We start from the raw sequence: 12,441 nt of genomic DNA, 5'->3' as shown, positions 1-12,441 counted from the left end.
GCTGACAACTGAGCCTACGTCTAGACTACCCGCCATATCGGCAGGTTAAAATCGATTGCTCGGGGATCGATATATCGCGTCTCATCTAGACGCGATATATCGATCCCCGAGCGCGCTTATATCGATTCCGGAACTCCACCAACCCCGACGGAGTTGCGGAATCGACAGGGGGAGCCGCGGACATCAATCCCACGCGGTGAGGACGGGTGAGTAATCCGATCTTAGATATTCGACTTCAGCTATGTTATTCACGTAGCTGAAGTTGCGTATCTAAGATCAATTTCCCCCCGTAGTGTAGGCCAGCCCTGAGAGGGGATCCTGAGTCCAACCAGCTAGAACTACCAGCTATTGGGGCAGAGGTCGAGAAGATGATTAGGACCTGAATAAAAAAATTATGCTTCTCCCAATATAAAAAAAAATCTTGAACTTTTCTCTTAAAACAGTCCTGCAGTTGAAAGAGCCATGAACTGAAAGATGAAATTTGGCAAGGTAATAGCTCTCTGAGGAAAAGTGCCTCTGAGTACTGCAGTAAAAATTTGTTCTGATTTGAGCTTTTTGGAGTAGAATGCTGCATATCACTTCTTCATTACGTGTTTAAGGAAGGACATTGCACCTCCACGCATGGCTAGTTTTCATGAAGGTGTGCAAGGGTTAAGCCAGAAATCTAAAGTAGCCATTGCCTCAGTACGTGTGCATATTCTGAGTGTGAAGGGCTGAGGGTCTATTTCTGTGCACTTTGCAAGATGCACCTTTAGTTACTGAGTTCCTAAAGTTTGCAGAAGAGGAGTCCTCTCTTTTGGGCCTAATGAAAGGGACATGATGTTCTGCTGTGTTTAACCATACTGTACCAAATTATGAAATTTAAAACAAAGTATTGCTCATTTTTGGCAAGCCAGCAAAGCTTTGAGGTCCCAGAGAGTGAAGTTTTTTACGTATGTTTTACCTCCTCCCCCAAGTTTTTTGTTTAAAAAAAATACAATAAATTCCCTACATTACGATCAGAACAGTGAAGTTACAGGGTTAAGCACTCAGAAGTCTGAAAATCAAGATTTTAAGGCTGCACAACTATAGTTCTGCCCCCCTGTACGTATGCATCAAAATGTACTCTAAACTATATACTACCTTTTCTACAAACTTATGTATGCACATCATCATGCAGAACTGCGCACTACTCTGTATGCCAGACTAACAAAGTCCATTAAAGTCATTTAACCATATTTGCTAAACATACTTCAGTATAACAGAAGAGTGACAGCTTGCTGACACAGATAGGCAACTTAGATTCAGAGTTAAAGCTATCATCCACTGAAAAGCATCTTTGGAAAGGTGAAAAGAAGATGATTTACATCTCATTCAATTATTAAAATATACCTTAAGTGGTAATCAATTTCATATAAAAGTATTTTAAATAATATTTTAAGTCAAAGAAATACTGGACAATTAACATAATGAAAGAAGTGCAAGTGTAGATACAAACAGTTACAAGTTATTACTTGAGTATTGAACACTGTAGAAAAAGTATGATAAATCACAGAAACAATGGAATTGTGTCATTAAAAACTATAATAATGGACATGCAGAAAAGGTTGAGTTAAGGATGTGCATGCAATCTTAATTTTTGCATTATTCACTTGAGTACCTAACTGTTCAACCCAAACATTAACACAGAACTTTGTCTGGAACATGTATCATACGTACCATACACAATACTTTTCATATTAAAATATAAATAGTTGCATGCATATAGACTCTAGAGTACTGCAGTCAAGAAAAATAAATGAAAACTAATGTGTTATTTGCATTATGGTACCATCTAGGAGCTTCGGTCATGGATTAGGACTCCATTGCGCTAGGCACAGTAAAACAGAAAAAAAGATAGTTCCTGTCCCAAATAATATTAAAATCGCCTAAAAAAATATGACCCTGTTGACTACTGCCCAAGCTACTAGGGTACCATACACCAAGAAAACACAAACCTGTAATACTGAAGTTGCTGTACGTAAAAATTATGTTCTGCCATTCCAATGAAATCAATGTATTCTCACTATAACAACAGTATGGCAGGTGGAGTATCAGCAGTAAAGCAGTTGTTATATCCCTGCAGGGCTCCTTTGCTGTATTGGCACTGCAGTCAGAAAAGCCAGTCGGATCTGCTTGCCAACCAGTACAGCCGCTTGCAGCTGTTGAACATTAAGAGATTTTCTTAATATTCTCCCTCCAGTGAGCACTCTAATGAACCCCACCCACTTGAGCCTTGAGACTGGAATCTTATGTAATCCCAACCCACCATGTTACAAACAAAATGCAGGTTCTGTATATAGCCACCCTCTTATAACAGCCCTCTGGGTGATGAGTCACATCTGTAGTAAAAGTTAATGGTCACAATTCTACCCTCGTTTCAGAATCTGTTTGAAGACATACTCGTGAGCACTTGGACAACAAGTGTCTTTCAGCTTTTAATATGAATCCAAGATTACTTGGTGGGTAGCTCTCCCTCCTTCCCCCTTAAATTTTTCCACCAGATGATGCAGAAGACAGACTTAAAATAATGCACATGGACATACACAACTGCAAACGTTTTTAGAGATTGAGCCATAAGAGGTTGTAAGAGCTTCTGGTCATTAGGGATCCCGTATCAATTTTTTTGTAAGAGTAAGGGGTTAGCCCAAATATTCTGGAATGTTGAAATTAAGCCACTTTCCCAAACTTCCCCTGTAGCTACAGTAGAGGGGGTATTCTTCACTTCCAGTCATGTACTCACGTTCAGGATTAACGTTTGCACTATCACAGCAGCTCTCAACCTTTCCAGACTACTGTACCCCTTTCAGGAGTCTGATTTGTCTTGCGTATGCCCAAGTTTCACCTCACTTAAAAACTACTTGCTTACAAAATCAGACATACAAGTACAAAAAAGTGTAACAGCAACTATTACTGAAAAAATGCTTACTTTCTATTACTTACATTTCAGTGCATAGTGCATACAGCAGTATAAGCAAGTCATTGTCTATATGAAATTTTAGTTTGTACTGACTTTGCTAGTGCTTTTTATGCAGCTTGTTGTAAAACTAGGCAAATATCAAGATGAGTTGATGTACCTCTGGAAGACTTTTGTGTACCCCCCAGGGTGTACACATTCCTGGTTGAGAGCCACGGCACTATTAAACAGCTGCATTTACAGTGAAGTGGAGCAGTGATTAATATTTGCTCTTGTCTGGTTAACAGCCACTGCACCAAACAATGGATGTCAACATATAAAGGTTGAATGAACGTAAATACAGCAAAGCCTCCATAAAACATGAGGCAAATTTAGTTTCCAATTCTCAGAAAGCATCTCTTATTTAGGACAACACTCAAGCATGTCTGTGGACTTCAATGGAACTTCAGAAACAGAGATTATTTAGTTTGCAATATTTTACCTATTAACCCCCACCCAGTCCTTGAGAGTGAAATAAAACGAAAAGCAGAAGCAGAAGAGTCCCTTGGTACAGCTAACTGACATGTATTTGTCAACATTCAATAGAATGTATATTTGTCTCACAGAAACCTCTCTCTCAATTTTTCACTGCCATCAATATAATGATGAAGTGTGATTTTATTTCAGATAGTTTCCAAACTCAAAAATATCAACATACAATTGCTCCTTAAGAGCAACTAAATATAAAACTTTTGAAGTTTTCAGTTCCACAAGACTATACAGACTCCAGCCAGGAGGAAAAATAAATCAAATGATGGTGCCATCTCTAATAGAAAACAGACCAGAAATCTCCCCACAGACTTCAGAAATTATACAGGCACATTTTCAAAAGCTAAATAGGGCATTTAACAACAAACAAAAATACAGAGCTCAAGCTCAATTTGAAAACCACACTGGCCGAGATAGATGAAGGACAGTCCTGTTAGGTGGGTTGAAATTCTTTGTTATGACTGTGTACTCTGCCAAATAATGTTAGCAAACAAACAGTGTGCCAGCTAAGTAACCACCACCACCCTGGATATAAATTACTCTCACTTTAATAGTATGGTATAGATTAGCTTGTTAAAGGCTGGACTGTAGGTGTTTTAGGATCCACAGTTTCCTTTTTAAAGCAGCAAGACTATTACAAAAAGCAACAAATATCCTTTACTAATTAAACATGATTTTTGATTACCTGGAAGCTTCTGGAGTATTGATACATTATCTCCTTTTCTAAAGTCTGAACTACCAATCACTGGCTTTCAGTTAGCATGACGGTAGGAAAAATTACCATCAATGTTACACAAATGTACTAGGGATGAGATTCCAGACATCAGGTCTTGCTAACATGGTTGCCAGGAATACAAGGAAAATGGATGAAGAGCTTCAAACCATTGATTCAATGGCTGGCATTGCCACTCATCTATATGCTTGCCAGTATCACTTCAACAGGACTGTGTGAGAAAGAAGGGTGTAAGGGACAGTTGCATACATAAGCGAAGATCCATAACACTTTTTCACATCTGTACTAGTTCAAAGTCTTCTTAGGAGAATTAGAGTTTAAAAAGAGATACCTTTGGTAAGGAAAAGAGTAACAGAATCCGTATCTTTAGGTGTAACTGAATTAAAATGAACTCAACTCTCTAAGGCCTGTCCCTAGAACAAATTTGTTGTATTGTACTATTTAAACAACTGCACCGCTATGGATTGTACCTCAATAAATAAGAAAATGAACTGGTCAGAGATAAAATAAACAGAAGTCACTCCTTTTTAAATATTAAGCAGTACAGATTAGACATTCTGAAGTGCATTGTAACGGGGCAGTAACCCTGCTCCTGCCCTGAAAGGCTTAAAACACCTCTGGGAGAGGGCTGTGGTGGGGGAAAACCTGGCCTGATTGGGGAAGTAGCCACAGCTGGGCCACACCCAATCAGGCCTTAGTTAGCCCTTATAAGAGGGCAGTGAACCAGGAGCAGTCAGTCTCTCTCTGCTTTCGGTGGGGGGGCAGGGCGGAGCTGGCTGCTGGGAAGCTCAGAGTACCTAGAGTGAGGCATTTTACTGCCTCACTCTATAGTGAGCTCCAGGAGGTCAACTCCCCAGGCTGCCGGGCCTTGTCCAAGGCCCCATGGAGGTACTGGGTTGCAGAGAAAGGCTGTAGGTCCAAAAACCCCTTGCCTGTGATGAGTGGCTTATACTACAGTCTGCCCCAGGGACCAGAGGCTAGTTGGTGACTGGCAGTAGCCTACGACTGAGGTGAGGCAGGGATGGGGGTTCCCTGGGGATGGGAGACCCCTGAGACTGAGGAGTGTACTGCCAGCGGGCAGCACCCCAGATAAAGGGGCACCGGAGTCCAGGGAATGACACGGGGGGCCAAGCAGCAATGGGATACTGGCTTGCAGAAGGTGCTACAAGGGGGCTGGCAGGTCTAATTCTGGAAGAAACCAGCAGGAGGCGCAGCAGGGGTGAGTCCCACACACTTACATGCATGTATTAGTGACCATCCACTAGCAGCATATATCTAAAGTATTTATGAAATTTCACACTGCAAGCCTTCAGATTGATGGAACAATCACAAAGATTTCATGAGCCTCACACTTGGAAGAAAATATAAATCCGTAGTAATAAGCAAAATAATTCTATTAATATTTAATTTTTAAGCAAATGAAAAAACATTCTTTCCTGAACTCCAGGAGAGATCTAGCATGATAAAAATGTAAACTAAATATTTATTACATCTACAAACTTATGCTAAAAGAAAGTTAAGGTTGCGAAGTCAAGCACTCTGACATTATGAAATATCCCGTAGCAACCTTAATCTGGTCCCCTTGTTACCCTTTAATTCCATGTTCATGTATGACTTTTTCCCCTATAGAACCCCTACCTCAGTTCAGTGCACAAGATGGATGGTTTTCTGGGTATGAATCCAGGCTATGTAGTGAAAGAAACTCTTGTCCGTAGGACCCCAACCCTTTGCTGCAGAATTTGGAAGCGGTGCAATGAGTTAGAGGATTGTAGGAAGATACAGGAGTCTCACGGTTTAGCCAGTTGAATACCATCCTTGAGAATTGAATTCTACTTCTGTGCTGCCACAGTGTTCCCGTGTGATGGCACTTAAGCCAAAACTTTCATAAGTGGCCTTGAATTGGACATTCCAGACAGTGAAGAGGAACACAAGGTGAGACACCTGGCGTCAGATATGCAAAAGTGCTTAGTGCTCACAGCTGCAACTAAAGTTGACTGAAGCTTTGCTCAAACCTATAAAGTGCTATAAAGATGCTAAGTATTCTGGAAATACAGGCTCTCGAGTTAGGCACCCAAAATTAGGAAACACCTAACACTTTTCGCCTTCCTCCCTTCCTGCCTCCATTCTGAAGCTGTAAAAGCAGAATACCACGACCTCATCTCCGAGGGATGTTATAAAGATAAAGTAATTGTGAAGCACAAAGATACAGTGGTGAGAACACCACAGAAACAAATGCCCAGGAGGAATTAATAATTTTGTATGCAGTGCAGGTTTTGGCCTGGAGCTACACACTGCATGAAGATACAAAGAAAAACTGAGTAACTACACAATCACTGAATGATGCAGGGGTCCTGTGGGGGAAAAAAACCCAGCAGCAACCTAAATTGGAATTTCCTGACTTTTGATGCTTATCTTTGCAACCTTAGCATTCTTTTAACTTTTTTAATTTAATTTCCTATATGCCTTTAATAAACAAACAAAAATTATCATGTGGAACCACACTGGCCCCAACTTGGGTCAGCAGAAGGGTTCAGACCTTTATATCCATACCACTTGAGCTCATGGAGTAACAGAGGATAACAGCCTACTCCTGCTATGTGGACCATCTCTAGAAGGGGATGATACACCTTGCCAGTGGGTTTGACAAGTATTTGCAAAAGGAGAGGAATCCATGATTCCTGGGTTTATTTTCAGGTTCTGGAAGGGAATAGCTGTAATAGTCACTTATCCTTTTGCCCCTATGTCCCCCAGCTTCTGCCCTCCTCCCTTTATGCTTCTATCCAACCTTACCTCCTTCACACACCCCAGGCTCCTGCCTCCCTCCCTCTCTGCTTCTATACACTTACCCACCCTTCTCCCTCTCTGCTACCTCCCAACCTCTGGCTCCAGCAACCCCCTGCTCCTATTCTTCCCATTCCTCCCCACCTGTCTGCATTTAAATCAAGTAGCTTCCTCACTGCCTGGGCAAAGGTAGGAGGAGCTCTGAAAGCACAAGCGTCTCCCTACTCAGTCTCTGCAGCCCCAAGATGGAGCAGGCTCAGTGCAGACAATCTCCCAAGCATTTAGAAGTCTCCATTAAGCATGTGCAAATGGACATTTTATAGAGGTTCATAACTTGGCAAATTTGGTAGAATCTTCCTGGGGAGGGCAAAAGGCAAATCCCTGACCCCACTGCAACCCCCTCTGATAAATTTCAAGTCTCTGAATCAATGCATGGCAGTGCTAGAGCCCCACAACTCAGTGGTTGAAAGAATTTTTGTAAAAGGGTTAAAAACATCCTATTTTCCCTCAGAAATGGCTGAACCACTGAAGCTGAAACCTTTCCAATACTGTAGCCTAAGACAGACACCCAACCTGGGAGATTTCAGCCCCAACAGTTAAACTTTGGCAGTCATAAACCAGTGAAAACAGGGTCTTCCATTAGGAAATGTCACACAACCGTAGCTATACAGGCAGCTCTTCCAGCTCTGCCTACAAGAAGAAAAGGATTCTGCACTTCTTCCATATTGCAATGTGGTTTAGAAAAGCTGCTCAGAAGCAGACTTTGCAGAGATACAGCACTTTTTCTGATAAATGCTTTTTATAGACAGGCAGGTTTGAGACCTCAAATTGTTCTATTCACTCTGATGTTAAAATTAACAATGACCACACCTCAAGATGTGTGGCTTTGGTAGGCATCCAGAAGTTCAGATCCTTATCCAAACTTCCCAAAGTCCGGAGGGCTCATCTCTGCACACTTTAAGGCAGGCCAGTAATCCTAATAAATCAATCCTATTTTCGTGCTTCTGCTTTTGGCAAGAACTAGGTAAGAGGTGTATGAAAAAGGGGAGGGAAGAAAGAAAAGAGAAGCAAACCTTTCAAGACTCACTGGGGTTTGGGTTTGGTTCAAGTTTGAGGCAAAGTTTCATGCTCATTTTTATTTGGCCTGAACTAGCACACCCAACCCTTCGTTTCCAAAAGTAACATGGAAATGTGGAGAGGGTTACCAACTTTTTCAGGGATAAATGTAATCCCACATGACTGGCTAGTTAAAAAGCAAAAATGTTGTTTATGGTAAGGTACTAAGTTAATGATACTGTGTATCTAGGCACAAAACCAACATTAGAGAAGAAGGTGAGAAAACAGATCTCAAGATGGCTCCTGATGGCCGTAAGTCTGCGAGCTATCGATAAAACATATGTAGGCATACAAAGCAGAAAGCATTACAGAGACAACAAGTCTTCATAATGTGTTTTTAGGGTCCCAAGACACAGGTAGCCACATCACAGAAATCCCTGTAAGTAGCCTGCTGAATAGGCATGGAGAAAGAACCACCAATGGACTGTCCAAGGTGGGTCCTTTCAGGTGAGAGTAGATCGGGGTGGCCAACCTGTGGCTCCGGAGCCACATGCAGCTCTTCAGAAGTTAATATGCAGCTCCTTGTATAGGCAATGACTCCAGGGCTGGAGCTACAGGTGCCAACTTTCTAATGTGCCAGGGAGTGCTCACTACTCAACCCTTGGCTCAGCCACAGGCCCTGCCCCCACTCCACTCCTTCACGCCCCCTTCCCTGAGCCTGCCATGCCCTCGCTCCTCCCACTCCCCCCGCCCAGAGCCTCCTGCACGCCAAGAAACAGCTAATCTGGAGGTGCAGGGAGGGAGGGGGAGGCGTTGATCAGCGGGGCTGCCGGTGGGCAGGAGGCGATGGTAGCGGGGGGGCGGGGAGGGGTGTTGTAGATACTCAGGTAGTGCAATGGGGGGAAGCCTGCACTGCCACTCGTGGCTCATACTATAGCAGTTTGTATACGAACAGTCTCATTCTCCCAGGCAGTCACCTAACGTTCACAAGCACTAAACTCAGAGACATTTTTGAAGGTTTAAAAAACAATATTTTGCACTTCTATAGCACCTGCCATCTGTGGATCCCAACGTATTTTACAAAGATGAATGGATCAAATGCTACATGAAGTAGCTAAATGTTACCCTTACTTTTACAGAAAGGCAAATTGAAGCACAGAAAGGTTAGGTGACTTGCTCTAAAATCACACTGGAAGCCTATCTCAGAGGCAGGAATTAAACTTCAGATCTTTCAACTCCTATTCCTGAGCTTCAACCTCAAGCCCATCTTTCCTTAGCTTCAGATGCATTTCCTTCTTTTGACATATTTGAACTTCACAAGCCAGTTTTTTACATCTAAAAATACAAACGTATTAATCAGTAGTGTGTGCATGTGTATGAAAGAGTGAGACGCACACCATGTGCGCAAGAGAGACAGACACATACCATGTGCGCATGAGAGAGACACGCATTGGCCCTTTAAGTATGCTGACCCAAATCTAAGCACACTGCCTTTTTAAGTAGATCAAGTTGAGACAGCAGCTGCTGCCATCAAGCTCCCTCTGTCCTGAGCCCTGCCGTGCCCCACTCCTTGCTCTGTGGAGATGGGGTACAGGAGCGGGAGAAGGGGAACACCCTGACATTAGCACCTCTCTCCCCAACCCCCACAGCAAGCAAGAGGCTCCCAGGAGCAGCTCCAAGGCAGGGGGCAGGAGCAGCACACAGCTGAGGGGGTAGGGACAGCTGAACTGCCCGGCAATTGATAGCCTGCTGGGCCTCTGCCAAAGAGGGAGCTTACATGAACTGATAGGGGGGCAGCCGGTCCACCCTGCTTCCAAGCCCCCACCAGCTAGCTCCAACAGGCTGCTCTTCCTGCAAGCAGTAGACAAAGCAGGCAGCTGCCAAACAGCACTGAGACAACTTTAAACAAGCAACATAACAAAGACTGATCAGCAACATAATGAAACAATGTTAACTGAGATGAGGATAAGTGAGGAGTTATTTTATAAACGGACTGTAAAACATCATGATTTAAAAAAACAAAACACATCAATCTACATAGAATAGAGATGATTGTACTATAATTATTTTAGCCAAAATAAGATAGTAACGGTCCTGAACACTGCAAAGCACATTGCTTTTAGACAGGCAACAGGCATAACATTTGGAATAGCCATAAGATTGATGCTCCCTAAAAGTGCGGGGCCACAGGTACCCAAACCATGCCCGCAACCCATCCCTTCTCCCCGACGTCCCTTTCCACCTCTTCCCCTTTTACGACAGGTAAAAAGTGAATGGGATACGGCCTCCTGGCTCCCCCTGTTCCAGCGCCCCTGAGTCAAGATGGATAACAGCTCTGGAAAGTCAATCCTTCACTGTGTGGTATGGAGAATAACTTCTTAAACCATAAACATCATAATTTTTATATGATCTACATTTGGAAGGTAGGGGACATTCATCTGAGCTACAACCTGCATCTAGTCACCACTTTGCACAATGTAAGAATTTTTCTTGAAGTGAAATTTAGAAAAAGCTCCAATGTGCCAACCAGTGACCCTGGCTTAATGAGGGCCCAACTTACCCTACTACTTTGATGACTCAGTAACAGCTTAGGCTCTAAATATATTTCACTCTAAATTAGCTGTGAGGTAAATAGTTCTTTAAACTGGAACATCTTCATATTAGATCCACTGTAGGAGGCAGACAGGTAGCACATCAGGATGGGGAATCCAACTATCGAGACGATGATGAGGTTTTTTCAATAAAGGAGGAAAAGTCACCCAATCTTCATGTGTTCCCCCACAGCCAATCAATTATTTTCCCTCAATCAGCTGGTCTTTCCCATCCCAATGTATATCTTTTTAATTTGAATATTAAACAGAGTTAAGCCTTTTCTCATGTGGCTTTTATCAGTGAACTCCTTTTCTAAGATAGTTCACTTATTTTTTTTCTCCTTTAAGAACATGAAAGTATTGGTCTCTTAACTGAGGCCCACCAGCTATAGAGCAGAATTGCCTACTGGGTGGATCTAATGCTGGTTTCTGTCAGAGGGATTCGTCAGAAACATGATATGGCAAAATATTTATTTTACATGTAGTCTGAAACTTCTGTCAGTAAATGCTTAGCTTAGTATCATTTTTAGGGAAAAAATTCTAGCCTCTGGTCTACATTGCGAATCTCTACTCTCATTCTGCTCTCCCCGCATGTGTAGAAATCCTGAGGGAATTCTAAAGGAATTTTACTCCTTATGGGAGTTCACAAGAAGAGCAGAGTATCGGTACAAATTAGCCAAGTGCCCTACAGAGCAGAACTCTAAAGTAACATATTTTTTTAATATCACATCCCCACCACACCCCGTTTCAGATTCTCTGTGTCTTTTTATGATTTCCCAATAATTATAGAAAATAGAGAGGCAATTACTAGTGAAAGTTTCCAGTGGCTTCTCTGTTTCCCAAGACCAAAAAGTCTATAATTTTAACTTCTGTAACAGAGAGAGCTTGAAGTCTTAAAATTTGTACTTTCTGAAACCAAAAGACTCATTTGTATATAATGGCAGATGTCCTTACCAGCTGTTAGTATGGTTTTAGAACTCTGTATTAGACTGGAAGATCTCACAATTCCTGATATGCCTGTGTATAGAGAAGAGATATAAACACACAGATGTTATCCATCTTAGTCTTAAAAAAGAGTTTTAAAAAAATCACAAGTTAAATATTTTTCCAGTTATACAATAAAGCATCCTGGAAGTAAAACTTACAATTATTATAACAAAAACTTTCTATTTTGCTTTGTCATGCTCATTCGAGAATTTGTTCCAAATGCTCTTTTAAAATTTTGTATACAACATGGCACTGTTTATATGGAAAAACAATATTGAAGGCTTGGTAGTAATTAATAGAGTTTGATTCCTTTAATTCAATCTTCCCCATTATATTTCTGTACTCAGTTGCCCAGTCATGGGTGGTTCAATCAATCATGTTTCCTCAGCATGCACAGTTTCAGCAGGGCTTTGTCATTTCATATTTCACTGCCCGGGCTTGTTAAAGAACTGAACAAACTATTTCAATATGAAATTGTGTTTTCACATTCTGTTTTACACCTCTTTCCCCTGTCCTGTGTCAGTCTTATCTATTTAGATTATAAACTCTTTGGGGAAAGGCCTGTCTACTTCTGTCTGTTGACGCAGTGCCAAGCACAATGGAGCTTCATCCTCGGTTAGTCCTTAGATACTGCTGTAAAAAAATACAATTAAGAATAATAGTGGCTGTAAAAATACTTTCAAAATTGTTTATCCATTTTAAAACAGCACTTAACTTGTATTATGCAAATATACTGTCAATTATAATGCACACTTATTTGTGTGAACTTTTGTGCACAACACTGCCTTAGTACACTATCTCATACACAGAAGAACGTAGAAGAGTATCTG

At 41.7% G+C, this 12,441-nt stretch overlaps 1 protein-coding gene across 6 annotated transcripts in view; it reads right to left on the bottom strand.

The window, feature by feature from the left end:
• The window catches only part of TAMM41 (TAM41 mitochondrial translocator assembly and maintenance homolog), a 33,815-nt gene that overhangs the window by 3,818 nt on the left and 17,556 nt on the right, over nt 1-12,441 (bottom strand). For 5 of the 6 annotated variants that reach the window (XR_007775000.1, XM_050957860.1, XM_050957861.1 and 2 more), the window contains exons 7-8: nt 11,579-11,641; nt 1,977-2,180 (exon numbers count right to left, since the gene is read on the bottom strand). Coding sequence is in view for 5 of the 6 variants with exons in the window: in XM_050957860.1 (XP_050813817.1) it covers nt 1,977-2,180; nt 11,579-11,641 (267 nt within the window). In the remaining variant the exon portion in view is untranslated. The remainder of the gene's footprint in view (nt 1-1,976; nt 2,181-11,578; nt 11,642-12,441) is intronic. The other variant, XM_050957864.1, reaches the window with a different exon arrangement.

Source organism: Gopherus flavomarginatus, chromosome 6 (genome assembly GCF_025201925.1).
Source record: "Gopherus flavomarginatus isolate rGopFla2 chromosome 6, rGopFla2.mat.asm, whole genome shotgun sequence".
Lineage (NCBI taxonomy): Eukaryota > Metazoa > Chordata > Testudines > Testudinidae > Gopherus > Gopherus flavomarginatus.
Note: the sequence above shows the minus strand (reverse complement) of the source record. Positions and strands in the feature narration are given on the sequence as shown.